At 39.1% G+C, this 19,668-nt stretch overlaps 2 protein-coding genes across 2 annotated transcripts in view; one reads left to right on the forward strand and one right to left on the reverse strand.

The window, feature by feature from the left end:
• DCBLD2 (discoidin, CUB and LCCL domain containing 2) overlaps positions 1-18,754 on the forward strand; it is a 103,009-nt gene extending 84,255 nt beyond the window's left edge. The window contains exons 10-16 of the mRNA XM_080654119.1: positions 2,010-2,160; positions 2,949-3,035; positions 3,184-3,309; positions 7,165-7,258; positions 10,324-10,373; positions 13,638-13,775; positions 17,444-18,754. Coding sequence (XP_080510245.1) covers positions 2,010-2,160; positions 2,949-3,035; positions 3,184-3,309; positions 7,165-7,258; positions 10,324-10,373; positions 13,638-13,775; positions 17,444-17,913 — 1,116 coding nt within the window. The 3' untranslated portion in view covers positions 17,914-18,754. The remainder of the gene's footprint in view (positions 1-2,009; positions 2,161-2,948; positions 3,036-3,183; positions 3,310-7,164; positions 7,259-10,323; positions 10,374-13,637; positions 13,776-17,443) is intronic.
• The window catches only part of ST3GAL6 (ST3 beta-galactoside alpha-2,3-sialyltransferase 6), a 90,856-nt gene continuing 89,385 nt past the window's right edge, over positions 18,198-19,668 (reverse strand). The window contains exon 12 of the transcript XR_013959834.1: positions 18,198-18,380. The gene's annotated coding sequence lies outside the window, so the exon portion shown is untranslated. The remainder of the gene's footprint in view (positions 18,381-19,668) is intronic.

The following is a 19,668-nucleotide window of genomic DNA, read 5'->3' on the forward strand; positions in this document are numbered from 1 at the left end:
GAGAGATAGAAATATCAATGATGAGAGAGTCATTGAACAGCTGCCTCCTGCATGCCCCCCACCTGGAACCAAGCCCCCAACCCAGGCATGTGCCCTGACCAGGAATTGAGCCATGACCTTCTGGTTCATAGGTCAATGCTCAACCACTGAGCCATGCTGACCAGGCTATAGAAAATCTATTTTACTTCGTTTTTTAGGGAGAGTGGAGAGTGGAAGAGAAAGGGAAAGACAGAGAGAAACATCGATGTGAGGGAAACACATCAATTGGTTGCCTCCTGCACAAGCCCTGACCAGGGCCTGGGCCAGGGAGGAGCCTGCAACTGAGGTATGTGCCCTTGACCAGAATTGAACCCGGGATCCTTTGGTCCGCTGGCCAACACTCTATCCACTGTTATCCACTGTGCTAAACCAGCTAGGGCTTACTTAGTTTTTATAAAATCTGTCTCCTTTAAATTTTTTGTAAAAATGAGACTGCAGTCTGGAGTAAAATCTCAGGGATATAGTTTTTATGTTCACTTATTATTCCACTAATTCAATAAACTGTATATAATATTGTCTTTATTTTATTTCAAAGTAATATTTGAGGAAATAATGGAAGCTTACTAGGGTGGAGATATTGTAATTTCAAAATAAACCTCTTAGAAAATGAAGGCTATTAATACATCCTAGAAATTTGCATTCTAATGTCATGTGAATCAGCCAGGAAAAAAAATAGCTATAATACTTGGAAATGGCTTGATTGAGTAAGTAAACATTTACTTGCTCTTACCTTAACTAGTAAAAACAAACCACTCTCATTTTAGGCAGGTGCTCACTTATTGATGGTCTTTAGAAACTAACTATAGATGATTTGGCCTGAAGGAACAGGAGGGCTCTTTTTTGCTTAGTAGAGCCTTGAGCATAAATCAGAAGACCCAGATTCAAGTCACTGCTCTGTCACTGACTGGCCGTGGGATCCCATTCTGAGCTTCAGTTTCCTGCGTTCTGCCTGATCATAGGGTTGTCATGAAGAGCAACTGAGTTAATCCTATGAAATGCTTTATAATTAAGAGCTTTTCCAGTGTAAGGTACTGTCATTTGCTTGAATAGTTGAGGGAATGAGATGTTACTTGAAATCATATTTTTATTTAAGGGTTATATAATGCATTTGTTGCTGTTTAGTGATGATCATTAAATTAGGCAAGTAACTGTCACTTTCCTGGCTCAAAGAGCAACAAGAAAACAGAATATGGGAACTGTGTTTATATAGTTTATCCACTAGGTGGAGGTATATATCTGTTGTGTTAGTGTAGGCTCACTTTCAGTCTATTTATTGGGAGAAAAATTATGAAAAGTTCACAGTAAAGCATTTTCTCTAAGATCTCATATGTTCAGTTAGGCTTTATTTTGAAAATAAAGTCAACATATTTAAACAAATATGGAATAGTTGGTAATTCCATAGGACTGGAGTTACTAATTTATTAATAACACTATACCATATTATTGCAGTTGAAGCTCTCTTCTCAGATTGCCAAGTTATCATTCTTGGTATGTTTGCATCATCCTAAAAATCATTTTTATATTTCATATTTTTCTTTTATAAATTTTTGAAGAAAAATGTGCAGCTTCTTAAAATAGAGACAGACTCTATTAGATAGAGAGCAGGCAGACAGTTCCAAGGAATGTGGAGGGGTGTGGAGGGGAATCGAGCGAAAAGGAGAGAGCTCATGGACATGAACAACAGTGTGGTGATTGCAGGGGGGAGAGGGGAATAGGAATAGGTGGAAGTGGAAGAGGGCACAGGGGGTAAATGGTGATGGGAAAATTAAATTCTTTTTTAAAAAAAGAAAGAATGTGCAACATCTTAATAGTTTTCAAAATTGTGATTCATTTATTTTCTTAAAAATTAATTCTTATTGTCATACTTTGCAGATCTCATTTAAGGCCCAAAACAAAAACATGTTTCAGTGGAGCAATTTAGCCCTGGCCTCTGTTGATGTAAAGTACCAATTTTTTGTTGTTTTTTAAAGATATTTCAAGGAAACAAAGATTATCACCAGGATGTGCGTAATAACTTTTTGCCACCAATTATTGCACGTTTTATTAGAGTGAATCCTACCCAATGGCAGCAGAAAATTGCCATGAAAGTGGAGCTGCTGGGATGCCAGTTTATTCTTAAAGGTAAAGCAACAATATGTTTCAGACATGTTATTTTCACTGGATTAATTGAAAACGCTAATTAAGTGCTGTTCTCAGAGAAGGTAGTTAATAACAATGTGTTTAACCTCTAAATTATATTATCTTCTTAAAGGAATTTTTAAAAAGAAAATTATCCTCTTAAAAAGTTAGACATCAAAATTATTTTCATATTACAAGTTGGATAGAGGGCATCATTCATGAGATGATGTAATGAGATTGCTTTCCAAATCTATTCTCAATCTTAAATTTTAGTCAGGTCTCATGTAATATAATATTTATATCACATAAACACTAATGATTAATTATAATAGTAACCTCAGTCTAAGTGACTTTTACTTTGAATAAATTAAAAGTGGGAGTAAATTCCTTCAATATTATATAATGTCTTCATACTTTGTTTACTGTTGTATCTCTAAAGAACTACCGCAGTGCCTAACATATAGGGGGCCCTCCATAAATATTTCTCAAATGAATTGATGGGTAGTCTATCAAAATGCAATGAAATTTTTATAGCTTTAGAGTTCAACATCATTTGCCTTCCCATTATTTTCCTTCTTAAGAAGATTACTCTCAATTTGTTTAAAAACTGAGAAATCTCAGTATATATGTGCTTTTAATACAGAGTATATCCTTCTGACATATTTCTCTAAGATTTAAAATTACTGTGCAGTATTAAGTATTCTAGGAAATGGTAAAGACATTTAAATTAATACTTTTAACTATGGTTTTTATAAGCAAAGCGTGTAAACTTTTCTAAACCATTTTTCAAGGTCGTCCTCCAAAACTTACTCAACCTCCACCTCCTCGGAACAGCAATGACCTCAAAAACACTACAGCCCCTCCAAAAATAGCCAAAGGTAGGCCTCCTTTGAATGTGAAATGTTCATATTCCCTCGGTTTATGATATAATTTTCCATAAATATGTTAAAAAGCATTTTAAAATAACTTAATTTTAATCAAGTTTATGTAGATAAAAGAATAAAGTTTTAAAATCTTTTTTTAAAGGTCGTGGCCCCAAATTTACTCAACCACTACAACCTCGCAGTCGCAATGAATTTCCTGCACAGACAGAACAAACAACTGCCACTCCTGATATCAAAAACACTACCGTAACTCCAGATGTCACCAAAGGTGGGCGAACCCAACGTTCACACCTGTTATGTAGTCCTGTTTTACTATTTGCAACTTAAGTTTTCAAGAACAATTCTAGCTTTTAAACCTTTTCCTCAGACTTGTGTATTTTAAGTGTAGCAAAAAAATTGATTCCCTTCCTTGGGAAGAAACTGACTGCTTTGCTCAAAGTTCTGTTCTCTCGAGCCATGTAGAATTGCTCTTTAAATATTTACAGATGGCCTCCTCTTGCAATTTTTGTCCCTATACAGCAAAACACATGGAGTCTCATGCCTAGTAATATTTCTAGAAATAACTAAAAGCATAGCAGAAAACCTTTTTTTTTTCTTTATTATATATTAATTTGCTGTATAGGGAACTTGGTGGCAAAAAAAAAGGGAAGATTAAAAAACAAGTTTTGTTGAAATTTTCGGTTAGGGTTAGGGTAATAACTTTTTAAAAATATTCAGATTCAACATTCATAAAAAAGTGGTCTCTGTTCTTAAAATGTTTACTATTATAATTTTTTAGATTATCAGTATAAATGTATTAGTAGAATTTACTTTCAAATTTTATTAATGATAAGTAAGGTATTAACATATACAAAGCATAGTAGCTCTTTGATTTTATAGCTTGTCAAGAAACAAAATTTCAGTTGAATACAGAAAACAAAGCCTCGGTGTTCTGGAGGAATTAGTTTCAGTGTTGGCAGACAAATAAAGCACACTTATTTTCAAGACAGTGCAGAGAAGAGAAAGCAATTCATCCGTAGTAACTTGTGCCATATAGAACTTGAATCATTCTCATTTTCTGAAAATTTGTCTGGATTCATATAACTTTCTCCAACTTTCCAAGTGTCAGTTTCTTTCCTATCTTCCAAACAGACTGATTTATTTCTCATGCCACAGGAAAATCTAGAGGGAAGCGAGAATTCTCAGAGCCAAGAGATCTTAGCATCCATAGAGTGCTTCTTACAGCTTGCAGAAGGCATGCAAGAATCTCAGGCCACCCGCCTGGAGGGAGGAACAGTCATTTTATTGTTCAAAATCTGATTATAGAACCTTAAAATCTCAAACTAAAAGTGTCCTTAAAGCATTATCTTCCAGAACTAGGATCCCTGTGAGATTAAAAAGAATAACAAAGAATGTGCAGTCTTTTTAATTGAAGAGCTCTTGTCTCCTTTTCTCTGGAAAAGTGATGTATAGACCCAAATCTAAGCAGGTGGTTTAGAGCCTCTGACTAAATCAAACTGTATCCATACCTCATTCTTCTCTCTCCAATTTCACAAATTTTAGAAATAAAGCATATTTACTTTCTGAAGGTTTAATGCTGTCTAACCTGACAGGATTTGTTTTATGCACGCCTTCTCCATTTTCACATTCAGAATGCAAGTGATGACGGAGGAAAGCAGCTCATAGTCAGGTTTGTGCCACGATAGCTTCCCGCTCCTCCTCCATAGGGCCTCAGTGCCAACCGGTAGCCTTTCTGTTTTCCATGTTACCTCTTCTGACTGTTCTCAACAGTTGCCTCCATATTTTTTAAACCTGTGACCCAAAGATATTCACTCACTCCTAGTAACCTCTTCAACTTCACAAAGAAAGTAGAAGCCATTAGAAGGAAACTCCCTTTTTGTGGAACCTACAAACTCACCTGTACCTCTGTCCACTTCAGTAAAAAAGAGGGGATTCCTCATACTACCCAAGACTGGTTACTTCACCTGTGCCCTGGCCCCATTCATCCAGCTTCTCAGAAGACCCTGTTACTGATCATCCTCTCCCTGTGCTGTTATCGTCAGCCTCTTTCTGTCTTGGATTCAATTATAAATGCATAAGGCATGGTACAGCGTCTGGCACTCAGCCCCCAGTGGACATCAGCAGCTGTGCCATCCTCATGCCAGGAGGGGTTGACAGATGAAGGAAGAAACTAATGTTGCAAATGACTTTAGGCAGCCCATTTTCTGGATCTGGGCCCAGGATTCTTTATCTGTGGAGTGAGATAAGGGGATTAAATGAGCTCCTCCTCCCTGTAGGGTCCAGCACTGTGTCAGTTCCTGCCCTGTTGATACACACATTGGGTTTCTAAATTTAACTCGACATTGTCACCTTTCTATATCTATAAACATTGTGCCCTTGTGCTGCAACATCATTTCCATTTGCTGGGAATATTTTCCTGTAAGGATGTCCTTACTCCTTTTCATTGTTGGGTATTTGGATTATTTCCAGAAGCAAACCTCTTTAAAGACACATCCTTGAATGTCATCTTTATTTTTTCCTAAGAATAAATTCTAGATGTGAAATTGCTAAGTAATTGTTGTTTATACATATTGCCCCAAAATGATACAGAAAGTATTATTTTATATTCCTATAAAAATTTTTTTCCTAATATCCTCTTCAACAATTAGTTATCTATCTATCTATATATATATATATATATAAAAGCCAGCAACCGTAATGCTGTAATGACCAGATGCCCACTGCGGCCAGTGAACCAGCCAAATCTGCAGGTGGGGCCGGCCAGCCAAACTCCCACAGCCCCTCCCCTCAGCTGCCCCATCCCTGACTGGCCTCTCCCACTCCAGTCAGCCCGCAGCCCCTCCCCCTGACTGGCCTGCCCCTGATCCCCCCCCCCATGGTAATAGGGGGTGGGGCCAGCCAGTGAACCTCCTGCAGCCCCTCCCCCCACCCAGCTCCACCCCATATCGGTCCCCCCACCTCGATCAGGGGCAGAGCCGCATGGCCAACTGCCTGTGCACCCCCCCCTGGCCGGCCCCACCCCTGATTGCCCCCTACCCCAATATGGGGCAGGGTGGGCCAGCCAACCTCCTGCAGCCCCTTCTCCCACCCAGCCCCACCCCAGATCAGCCCCCACCACCCTGATTGGCCCGAGGCCCCTTCCCCCAGCCAGTTCTGCCCCCGATCACCCCCACACAAACACCAATTGGGAGTGGGGCTGACCAGCCAACCTCCCACAGCTCCTCCCCAGCCACTGACTCCTGATCGGCACCCCCATCCCAATCAGAGGTAGGGCCCACTGGCCAATCTCATGCGTTCCCTCCCCCCAGCCTTGATCAGGGTGCCAACCTCCCACTATCTCCTCCACTTGACAGGCCCAGCCCCAATCCACCCCGATTGGGGCCGGGCCGATTGGACCCCACCCGTGCACAAATTCGTGCACTGGGCCTCTAGTTTTAAATAATTGCCAATTTGATAAGCAGAAATATGATCTTATTCTTGTTTTAACTTCAATTTCTCTGATTACTAGTGAGGCTAACATGTTGAATGGTCACTTGTTCTTTTAAATGTATTGTTCATTCATCCCCGCCAACTTTTCTATTCTTTGTTTTTGACTTGTATATCCTGTCACATCTTAATTATAGTAACCCTTTATCAATATGCAGAACATATTGTCTTAATTTATCATTTGTCTTTCAGTCATTGTCTTGGTGATTTAAGAAGTTACCATGTCCTGGCCAGTGTGGCTAGGTGGTTGAGCATTGACCCATTAACCAAGAGGTCAAAGGTTCGATTCCCTGTCAGGGCACATGCCCAGATTGCAGCCTCAGTTCCCAGTAGGGGCATGCAGCAGGCAGCTGATCAATGTTCTCCCCTCAGATCCATGTTTTTCTTTCTCCCTCTCCCTTCCTATCCCTATAAAAATCAAAAGTTACTATGAAATTTTTAAAACATACTATAAAGGTGGATCAAGTAATGTGATAAACTTTCACGCATCCATGAAAGCTCCTGAGGTTACCAACTCCTGCCTAGTCTCATTTCATAAAAAATGTTTATAGTATTTCTTGAGATAGAAACCTTTGAATGCTAATATGGCTCATTCTCACTGTTTCCAGTCATCATTTCTGCCTTTGGCCTGTTTCAGATGTAGCCTTGGCCGCAGTGCTTGTCCCTGTGCTGGTCATGGTCCTCACCACTCTCATTCTCATATTAGTGTGTGCTTGGCATTGGAGAAACAGGTGAGTATATAAGCAATTCACCTAATTGGTCCTAGAAGGGGGTGTTTTCAAATGTGAAATAGAAACTAAATACAGATGAACTGTAATTTGTCTTTTAGAGAAGGAAGAGTTAAGACAGTCATTAAAATAAAAATACATGTTTCTTCCATATTCCCATGAAAAATGAGTATGTTCAGTTACAGTCAGTTGCTGAGTACCTTTATCAAATTTTGCAATGCACACTGGAATATACAGATTAATAAGAAAAATGTCTAACATATAGGTGTTTAGTAATATTTACTGAAAGAATGAAACATAATTACTATCTTCAAGGTGTTAGGAAGGATTGACTGGCACAAAATGAGGAACTATAATGCAGTTTGATGAGTTACGTAGGAAGTGCCAGAAGACACAAATGCAAGGATCATGAGAGTTTCTGAAATCCTTAAGATTAGCATGTTTTAGTAAAAAGAAAGACTTGGATTTGGCTAGATTGTGGAAGGTAGAGACCGCCCAGACTGAGAGAACTGCTTGAGCAAGGGCCCGGAGATGTGGGATGTGGGCGGCATAGTGAGTCATCGCACGTGGGTTGGCCTGGGAGAGCACTGAGGAAGAACCTAGAAGTGCAGCCTGGACCAGGATCAGGGAGAGAGAAATCTAGATTGCATTCTCTAGATGGGGAAGTCATTTGAGTGTATTAAGCAGATGATTAGACAAAGATAGTGGCAGTTGTTTTGCAGAGTGGATTGAAGGGGAGAGACTAGAAGAGGCAGAAAGATGAAGTAGGAAACTGCTGAGGCCTGGCAGGAACGTAGCAATTCTAGAAAAAAGAGACATGAGAGGGAGAGATGTCCCAGTGGCATTGAGGGGATGCATGACTGGCTGTCATGGTGAGGAAGTAGGAGGGATCTAGGATGATCTGAAGTTTCTGGCTCGTGTAGTTAGATCAGTAGGGATTCCATGACATGAGGTAATAGCGGGAGAGACAGGTTTGGTGGAGCAAGGGCATGACTTCTTTTGTTCCGTCAGTCAATATTTGAGTTTCTACCCCATGCCAAGTATTGAGCCTTGTGGTAGGAGGTCGGTGAGGAACCCCAATGTTTACAGAATGGGAGAGGATACAGTGCAGAAAACTTGCGGCCAAGGTACCAGCATGGATCCCAGTGGATCCCAGATTCATGGTGTTGGAGAGGTTGTCTGAGCAGAGACCCACTAAGTTAGTATGAGGGCAGAGGGGAAAGGACTTTAGGGACACCTAGGAAAGGAAATTCATGTTGTTTTCAGGGAACTGGACAGCAACAGTAGTATTGATGAGAATAACAGCAACAGCTAATTTTATGGAAAATTAAACTATTTTAAGCATTACTCTAAATGCTTTACATGTTTTAACCAAGCCTCAAAACATCCTATGAAAAGGGCACTGTTATAAACCCCATTTTACAGAAGAAGAAAGTGAGAAGGGAGCATAAATAACTTGCCCAGGTTCACCTGGCCAGCACATGGCAGAGGACAGTTTTGGACCTGGTTGCAGAGTCCACGCTCCTAACCACTGCTGCCTCTGAACGTACCATCATTGAAGTCTAATCCTCTGTGGTCAGAGCACAGCTATGTGGGAGTGAGGATGGAAGAGTAGAATCGTTGAGAGGGAGGCAGGAAGCAAGTCTAGAATCAGTTCAGGATGGTGTTTATAGAACCCTGTAGACATTCAGACTCCCAAGAGGCAGATGGAATACACATCTGTTCAGGACCAAAGGTCTGAGCTGTAGAACTGAAGTCACTTCTAAGCATGGTCATTGAAATTGCTGACGACCAGCTTCACGACAAGGAGTAAAGGCGGAGATGCCATTTACGGGATGTGAAAAATAGTGAGGAGGAGAATAATAAAAACAGCTGCAATTTATTGAAACCTTAACCAGTGCCAAGCACTGTTCTAAGCACCTTATATGTAATGAGTAAATAACCTGAAGCTTTGTCACTTGAGACTCTACAAAGTCTTATAGTATAGCCCTGGGTAATAATTATAACATTCAATTAATTGTCCTAGCTGTATAGGGCATCTAACTTCCATTTAGGAAAGGTTATTGATTTCCTTTTATTTAGAAGTCTATGGGAGAGGATTTTCAAGGATAAATAACTAATTATAGAGTTTTTAATATCAATGATAAAAATATAATCTAATACTGGAGAAGAATGTTTCCAAGTAGGAAATGCATGTAGATGTAGCTTGGGCTCTTTGATAAAGCACCATTTGTGATCTTGAGCAATCACATAACCACCTTGTCCTCTTTTATGCACTAGAACATGTCTACTTTCTCTCTAGCTTGCAAAGCATAATATTAGATTTACATGCTTGAGTCAGAAACTGTCCTTTGTAAAAGTTTCTTGGTAGATAGTAATTCTTAGCCGAGAGATGAGAGACTTCTCCTGGGGAGGATATGTCAGAGTTCTGAGGGTGGACTGGGCAGAATCTTCTCTGTTTGTGCCCGTGGCTCTCACCTCCCAGGCCTGGAGAAGCCTTTTCTTCCCTCGGACATTTGTCACTTTGTGACAGATTGACTTACCCTGGGGCAGTTGGGGGAATTCAGTCTATATAATGAAGGGTATATGACTCTTGGAGCTTCTCTGGGACAAAGGACCATAGAAAAACAGAGAAAATTGGAAATATAACAATGCAGGAGAAAACGTTGGATTTTTTTTTTATTATTATTGTTTTTCTGTGAATTTTGTATTTAAAACCAAATCAAACCTGACATGATTTCCCATAAAAACCCACACGTCATGTCTGGGTCTTTGATTTAATTTAGTCTTTTTATCTACAGACTAAGCCTTTTTTGTTTCTTTATTCATTTTGAAATATTTGGGTAGCCAGATAACTGTCCCAGGAGGCAGTTAATGTTTATTGAGAATCCAGAATTTATGAGCCTCGACAAAGTCAAATGAAATAGAGGCCTCCCTTGGGTAGATCAGCAAGTGGAAATGTGTACTCTTGACTAATTATTAACTTTGGTGTTTATCCTGCAGTTTCAGAGCTGTCTTACTAGTGAATTCATTCTATTTGCTAACTTTCTTTTCCTGTATTTTTCCAGAAAGAAAAAAACTGAAGGCACCTATGATTTACCTTACTGGGACCGGGCAGGTAACTAACTCATGACTTTGCATCTATTTCCACCAGTGGGAAGCCCCTCCCCTCCAGATGGCAGCAGGGGAATAAGTGTTTTCAGGCCCACTGAAATTTCCCAGCACTGTTAGGAAGGTGGCATTCCTTCTCTCTTCTGACCATTTTTACTCTTCTGTCAAATCTCTTCTAGTCAATAAGTAGTGAAATGGAAAGGAATTATTTTTCTTCTGGAAAACTTGTCTGGTTTTTACCATTATCTGTTCATCTTGAGAACAGCTCTCTTGGAGGCATGTATGAACACTGTAAGAGGCAGAGGGTTTTGGTTCTAGTAAAAGTATGTGTTTGTCTCTCTGCTCTGGGTATTTAAGTGGAGTCCATCAGTTTTAGAATGCTGAAGTCTGCCATGTATGCTGTGATAAGTTGTCATCTTCTGAATTCCAACTCTGTGGTAGGTGGCAGATTGCTGCAAGTTACACCAGGGACCCCCTGTGGGTCCCCCACTTCCCTGTCTCACTACCAGAACAGCTGTTAGGAGCCAAAAGGGTTCACCACTGTGACCAGGGTAGACAAGAGCAGTAGTGGGAGCTAATCAGGTGCTGCTAGGATAGATCTTGGAAAGTATTTAAAAAACAATCACAACATTTTAAACCACCCCTACCACAGACACACTATATCTGACTAGTGATATGCTTCTGTATATGCTTTTGATAGAGATTCCTACCATATTCTGCTTTATACTGTATATCCTATCAAAGCAAAAAATAATCTTGAAAAACTTAAGGAACTAGAAAAAGAAGAATAAACTAAACCCAAAGCTACCATAAGAAAGGAGATATAAAGATTAGAGCAGAGATAAACAAAATAGAGAATAGAAAGACAATAGAGAAAAATCAATGAAATCAAAAGTTGGTTCTTCAAGAATATCGACAAAAGTGACAAACCTTTAGATAGATGGACTTAGAAAAAAGGAGAGAAAATTGAAATTACTAAAATCAGAAATGAAAGTGGGGACATTATCAATTCTATGAAAATGCAAAGGATTATAAATCAATACTATGAACAATTGTTCACCAAAAAATTGAATAACCTAGATGAAATGGATAAATTCTTAGAGACACAAAACTTACTAAGACTAAATCATGAAGAAATAGAAAATCTGAATAGACCTATAACTAGTAAAGGGATTGAGTTAGTAATAAAAAAATTTCCCAACAGACAGAAGTCCTGGACCTGATGGCTTCATTGGTAAATTCTACCAAACATTTGAAGAAGAGCTAAACCTTAAAGATTCCACACACAGAAATAGCTGTTACAACTAATAAATACATTCAGCAAAGTGGTAGGATACAAAGTCAACATAAAAATCATTTGCATTTCTATACACGAATAATCAATAATCTGAAAAGGAAATTATAAAAACAATTCCATTTATAATAGCTTCAAAAAGAGTAAAATACTTAGGAATTAACTTAACCAAGGAAGTAAAAGACTTATACAATGAAAACATTGCTAAAAGAAATTTTAAAAGACAGAAAAGGAAACACCCTATGTTCAGGGGTTGGAAGACTTAATATTGTTAGTATGTAGGAGTACCCAAAGCAATTTACAGATTCATTAGGAATCTCCATCAAAATCTCTGATATTTTTTGCAGAAATAGAAAAATCCATCCTAAAATTCAGGGACACCTAATAGACAAAATAGTCTTGGAAAAGAACAAAACTGGAAGGCTCACACTTTCTGATTCCAAAACTTAATTACAAGGCAATCAAAATAGTGTGGTATAGGCAGAAAGAGAGACTTTTAGACCAATGGAATATAATAGAAAACCCAGAAATAAGGCCTTACAAATATGGACAAATGATTTTGACAAGGGTGTACAAACTATTCATCGGAGAAAGGAGACAGTCTTTTCAACAAATGGTGCCGGGAAAACTGGATATCCACATGTAAGAATGAAGTTGCACCCTAACCTAACACCATTTACTAAAATCAACTCAAAATGATCAAGGACTAAAATATAAGACCTAAAAACAATAAAATTCTTATTAGAAGAAAACCTAAGACAAAAGCTTCATGACATTGGATTTGGCATTGATTTCTTTGATATGACACAAAATGCCCAGATAAAAGAAAAACTAGACAAATTGAACTTCATGAAAAATTTAAAATTTTGTGTATCAAAAGACACTATCCACAGAGTAAAAAGGCAACCCATGGTATGGGAGAAAATATTTGCAAATCATATATCTGATGAGGAATTAATAGTTAGAATATGTAGGATATTTCTAAAATTCGACAACATATAAACAGCTCAATTAAAAAATGGGCGAAGGACTTGAATGTGCATTTTTCCAAAGAATATCTACAATTGGCCAATAAGCATGTGAACAGATGCTCATCACTAATCTTTAGGGAAATGAAAATCGAAACTATGGTGAGATACCACCTCACATCCATTAAGAAGGTGCCTATCAAAGAAAACAAGTGTTGGTGAAGATGTGGAAAGATTGGAAACCTTGTGCACTGTTGGTGGGAACGTAAAATGTTACAGCTGCTGTGGAAAACAATATGGTAGTTCCTCAAAATATTAACAATAGAATTACCATATGACTCAGCGATTCTACTTCTGGGTATACAACCAAAATAATTAAAAGCAGGGTCTTGAAGAAATATTTTCTACACCCATATTCATTAGCAGTGTTATTCTCAACAATTAAAATGTAAAAACATCGACTGATGAATGGATCTGTAACGTATGTATGTGCAGTGGAATATTATTCATCCTTAAAAAGGAAATTCTGTATTATGCTACAACATGGATGAACCTTAAAGACCTTATACTAAGAGAAATAAGGCAGTCACACACAAAAAAACAAATACTGTATGATTCCATTCGTATGAGGTACTTAGAATAGTTAAAATCATCAACACAGGAAATAAAATGGTGGTTGCCAGTATCCAAGGGTGGGGAGACTTAGGGAGTTACTGTTGAATAGGTATGGAGTTCCAGTTGTACAAGATACAGAAATGGATGGTGGTAATGGTTGCACAACAGTGTGACTGTATTTAATACCACTGAGCTGTATACTTAAAAGTGGTGAAGATAACAAATTTTGTATTTTACCACAATAAAAAAAAAGGACACTTGAACATAAAGGCTAGTTTGTATAGATATTTGTTATAGACATGTTAAATACAACAGGATTTCTGTTAATTCACTGTTACGATTCCAGACACAGGTTTTTCTTTAACGGTCTCTTTTGCTTACTGCCACAATGAAGGTTGGTGGAAAGGAATGAAGCAGTTTCTCCCGGCCAAATCTGTGGAGCATGAGGAAACCCCCGTTCGCTACAGCAGCAGTGAAGTCAATCACCTGAGTGCGAGAGAGGTCACCACAATGCTGCAAACGGACTCTGCAGGTAACTCGTGGAGCCTTCAGCCCCAGGTAGAGGGAGGAGCTGCTCTGCTTGCTGTGAGGCGCTTTGGGATTTACAGTATCTTTTATCTTTTTCATGTGTGAGAGATGAGCTATTTTCCAAAGTAGACCACTTCTTTAAAAGATTACCTTGAGAGAGTAATTTCTGTGCCTCAGAAGTCCATTTGTAAAACTGAGCCATTCATTTCTAAAAACTATGGGCATTTTTTATCTCTTTAACTGGAAATCTATTTGGTTTTATTGAGGATATAAGAGTATTAAAAGAAGGGCAGGAGGGAATCAAACGTGTAATGTTTTGGTGTACGGGGTGGTGCGCCAACAAACTGAGCCCCCGGCCAGGGCCCAAATATTATTCTTGACAAGCAAAAATTATGGTTAAAGGTAAACTGCATGGGTTATATTCAGAGTCAGAAGGCCTACATTTTTAGAGAGAGAAAGAGAGAGACGATCGGCTGCCTTTCTCACACACCCCCTCTCAGGATCGAACCCACAACTGGGGCATGCGCTCTGACCGGGAATCAAACCAGCAACCTTTTGGTCTATGGGACAACACTCAACCAACTGAGCCACACTGGCCAGGGCAGGCGGCCTAAATTTTTTAAAGGAGAGCTACATTCTGCCCTTTTTTCTTGTTAGAGATTTGGTAGCACAAATAGTAACACAAATAAGTGAATCTCTTTATAGTGAGCCCAGCATGAGCAGCTTCGAGCCTCTGCTTAGCTTGGTCGTTCGTTGTTGAATGTATCTTTAAGCGCTTAAGCTGCCCTTCTGTGTATTGGTGGATTAGCAATGCAGTATGTCCACTCACTTTCCACTAAAAGGTCTAACCCACTCAAGTGGTTTTAGTTTTTAGGAGAAGTATCCCATTGGTAGCTTTAACCACGGTTTTAGACTATGTTTCAAGTCTCAGAGTTTTAGACTTTATTTGTTCTTTCTTGAAGCTAAAAAGGGCTTTTGGAGTTAAGATCTTCACATCTGCTAACATGATCTCTGCTATTCAAACTGATTCTAAAGCACGTGAAGTTTGACTGTTCTTTAATGAAGTCAGATTTACAGATGTAGAGTTGCTTCCAGTGATCTCAAGTACTATAGCCTCAGCACCCAATGAAACAGCCGAGGGTTCGGGAGATTGTGAGCTTGTTCCCAGGGCACTGCGGTCCATCAGTGTGAGGACTGTTAGCTGGTCGATGGGCTGCGGCCTCCCACGTGCAGATATGGTTTGTTTTAAGACAGGGCTGTTTCTGAAAACTTGGTGTGAAATTAACAGATTTAACAGGGAAATGGCTTAAAGGTGTCCTGTGAAGAAGTTAGTCCTTTTGGTGTGAATATTTCTCCCCCAATCTTTATCCAGTTGGGTGGCTCAGCTTTTCGTAGCTTGCCTTTTCTTTGAGTTATAACTGTACTCTGGTGGGGAGACTTAGCACACCATCTGAGGTCCTAGGGAGTGAGCTTAGAGCAGTACTATGGGGATGCCAACACGGTGTCTGTCTGTTCATTCCAGGCTTGGGAGGAGTTGAAAAGGGACAAGTGGAACTCGCGTGCCGACAAAGCAGAATTGTAGGCCGTCTGGTTGAAATACTGTAAATGGGTTGGGAGAGTTAAATTTCAGAACTCTGAATAGTATGTGTATTTATAAGGTAAAAAATTGCTTACTTCGCCATCATGAAATCCTGTTATTTTCACAGGAAGATCCTGCAAAGTGGTGGCATTAGAGGATGTAAGAGGCTGTGGTGGCCTTAAGGCATTTCAGACTTCATCAGCTTGTCACTTGGCTAACAGACGGGGAGGGTTTAGGATATTTGGTTTTGGTTTTGGTATTAGATAGAAATGCAAAAATCAGTTAAGTCTTTTCAAGACTAACTTAGATTTGTACTTTAGTGTATGAAAGGGAATATCAAACTTGTTTATACAAAAATAACACTGTATAGAAAAATAAGTCTGTGTTGTGTGTACTGATATGTACTTTATGTTTACCCAATGCCTGTGCATCTTTGTGTTCCACTTTGAATTTTTGTATGTTTTCATATGACAGTTTTTGAAATAAAAAGAACAGACATCTAAAAACTTAAGGTTGTAAAAAAAAAAGATTTTTAAAAAATTTTTGCCATTTGATTAGGTGGTGTGTTAAGGCTTCGTGTTTAAACGATAACTTTAAGAATAACACAGCACCAGCTGGTTTGGCTTAGTGGATAGATCATTGGCCTTAGTGGAAGGATCCCGGGTTCGATTCCGGTCAGGGCACGTGCCCAGGTTGCAGGCTCGATTCCCAGTAGGGGGTGTGCAGTAGGCAACCAATCAATGATTCTCTCTCACCCTTGATATTTATATCTCTCTCTCCCTTTCCCTTCTTCTCTGAAATTAATAAAAATATATTTTAAAAAAAGAATAACAACACATTTTGCTTGGAATATCCCGCCATCCAGAAAAATGGCTGCTTTTCTCAATTGCATGTATGTACATAGTGTTCATTATTAGATGGTAAGCTCCTCAAGGGCAGGAACTGTCTGTGTCGTCTTGGTACTTCCAGCACACCGAAGGGCAAGTGTCTTGCACAGGAAGGTGCTCGTGATATGTAGAGTGAGTGAAGAACTTCCTGCCACCTTTAAGATGGAGCATGGTTCACTTTTCCCAGAGTGTTCAAAGCTGCAAGGAACCTCATGACCAGAAGAGGGTCAGCTTCTTTCTTGGGTTTGAACTGAGCTCTTGGGTTGAACCGCACTGTGCCATATCCTCAGCACCATTCAGCCTTCCTTTCCTGAACATAATGCACCAGCGAACTGAGCTTTTATCTCATATTAGGGCAGAGATTTCTGGGAAAGTTTGAAGTGGGGCAGATTACAGAGAAAATGTAATAGAAATTTCGGAGGGTGTTTGTCAATGTGTTGCCCTGTTATTACTAAGAAGGTGTAACAGACCCTCTGTCTTTACCAGTCAGCTGCCAGCCAACTCTCTAGCTAAGGAAACACCACTGGTTTTTAGCTTTTCTCCATTTTGGATTCTCCTGTTGCTCATCTGATTCTGGTTCTTAGAGTCTAATAAAGTTGCTGTGAATATCAAGTGCAGTACGTAACAGCAGTTTTATAAAAATGTGATGAAATAACCTCAAATATGTTGTGTTTTGTATGCAGCGCCACTAGTATTGTTATCCCGGCCAACTTTTTATTCAAAATAAATAAATAATAGAATTATTTGTAAAAAAAAAAAAAAAAAAAAAAAAGAAAGAAAAGAAAAAGAAAAGAGCAGAAAAAACATAATGAGACTTACAGTATTTATCACATTAACCTGGCCTGTATTTATTGTAAACATTTCCTCATATTTGGAGGAAAAAAACAACTCAAATTATATTCTAATACTATTCTGACAATGGAAAATTTCTTTTCTATTGAAAGACTGTATGTATCTGAAGAACATATACAAACACTCTTTATGCAAAATTACATGAACAATGAAGTTTTCTGGCATATTATTACCATGATACACAAGATAACATCTTTAATTTTTGAAGTTGGTCCTTACAGGGTCTGTGTTGATAGCAACAAAAGTTCCATGGAGAAGTTTTTGCTTTGGTGTAAGTCTGTAACTTGCACCCTAAATTATATGAGGCCTGTATCAAAGAGGTAACATTTCTTTTGTCCTTTGTGATACCCGCAGAGTATGCCCAGCCGCTTGTGGGAGGAATTGTTGGCACACTTCATCAGAGGTCTACCTTCAAACCAGAAGAAGGAAAAGAAACAGGCTATGCTGACCTAGATCCTTACAACTCCCCAATGCAAGAAGTGTATCACGCCTACGCTGAACCACTCCCAATTACGGGGCCCGAGTATGCAACCCCCATTGTCATGGATATATCGGGGCACACCCCAGCTTCAGTTGGTCTACCCTCAACGTCTACTTTCAAAGCTACCGGGAACCAGCCTCCTCCTCTAGTGGGAACATACAACACTCTTCTTGCTAGGACTGACAGCTGCTCTTCAGCCCGGGCCCAGTATGATACCCCAAAAGGTGGGAAGCCAGGTCCAAATGCGCCAGAGGAATTGGTGTACCAGGTGCCACAGAGCACACAGGAGGTATCAGGAACAGGGAGGGATGGTGACAGTGATATTTTTAAAGAAATCCTTTGAAGGTGATGCTGCTTTTTACAAAGCATCGTTTTAAAGCACATGGCCTTTTTTTTTTTTTTTTTTCTATTAGTGGTAGTAATATATAGAATGTATTACATATCTGTCACGGATGTAGTGGGGGAGTGTGATGACCGAGGTACAGGAAACTACTAACCTTGCCATCTTGCTTTAGAAGTGTTGTAGCTTGCCTATTAAATTTCGAACATCCTGTTTGTTACTACTGTAAAACACTATTTTTAATACAGAAAAAGCTCCCTACTATGCACTTCAAAGAAATTAAAAATCACTGAGAGTAAGTATTTATTACCAATGCTGCAGGTACATTTGATGAACTCGATAAGGCTTTGTAAGCCTGACTGGCAATAATGCATGGTACTGTTCTTGAAATGTCTAATGGCTTGAAATTCTGCTTTGTGTAAAGGTGGGTACTATCATGATTTCCTCCTCTTCTATTCCTGTATTCCTTTCTGGATTTAAAAAAAATAATAATTAGTGATACATAGTCATTGTTTTGATTGTAGTCATACACACTTTTATCCATTTTTCCTTAGGAAGAGTACAGGTGAGAAACGCTGATTTAATGAACAGGGTGATTGTCACTTTTTGACACTCAGGTGCTTTGACACCCGCGGTACATGACTTGGCCTGGTCTCTGCTTATTTCGCCTGGGGCCTTGATGGCCAGCCCTGTTCTTGTGTTTGTAAAACGTTTTGAGTTTTTTCAGTGGGTTATACTTGCTCTATCAAACTTTATGAATTCAGATCCTCTTAATATGTTTAAGTTTACTTCTCACTGTGGAAATAGGAACTTTGCAATTTAAAAAAACTATAAAAGACATCCTCTCTAAAAAAAAAAAAAAAAAAAAAAAAAGCTATGAAAGAGATACTCCTTCCCTCCAACTTTATTTGCAATGGGATTTTTCCTAGGAGGGTTGTGAAAAGTTGAGGGCTTCCAAGTAGATGCTGTAAACATGCCCCACTTACATTTATTACAGCGAAGGCAAAATCATTCTTCAGAAGTCCTGTAAATTACCTTTAAAAAAGGAATTTGCCCCCCTTTTAAATAGGTATAGATTTTTTTTCTTTTAATCTCAAGGTATGTTTTTTTTAGTGTTTTAGTTTTCCAAAGCAAACTGTAAACTCAATGTGCATTCTTCAGCTCTGCATGTTTGTGCCTCATCCGTGTGTGAGAGGGTGAGTAGTTCTTTATCTCATACATAGGGAAGCGATATTACAGCATCCTCACATGTGACTATTCATGTGTCTTTTTTTATTCCCCTGGGCACCTTGTTACCATTTACCCAGAACAGAGCTAAAGTTTAGATGGGTGAAATAAAAATCATCTGTAGTTTATCAGCCTAGAACAGTGGTCAGCAAACTCATTAGTCAACAGAGCGGCAAACTGCGGCTCGCAAGCCGCATGCGGCTCGTGAGCCACAGTTTGCCGACCACTGGCCTAGAATGTAAAAACCATGGTTAAAAGTCTTCAGGCTGGCAACACGACGTAAGCTGCCCATGTGATTAAAAATTGAAATCCCTTCTGTATACTTTAATTTGTAGTCTTAATAGAAATGTACTTTTCCATCAGGTCCTACTCATTTCTGTTGGCCTGGACCACCAGATTATGATGTTGCCAGAACTTGCTAAATTTGAAGGTGAACAGTCTTCATTTTGTTGCTTCCACAAGTATATCAGTAATCTAAAACGTTGCTTCCAAATAGAACTATTTATTTCTATAGCCTCCTGCCCTCTACTT

This window comes from Plecotus auritus (assembly GCF_963455305.1).
Source record: "Plecotus auritus genome assembly, chromosome: 2".
Classification (NCBI taxonomy): domain Eukaryota; kingdom Metazoa; phylum Chordata; class Mammalia; order Chiroptera; family Vespertilionidae; genus Plecotus; species Plecotus auritus.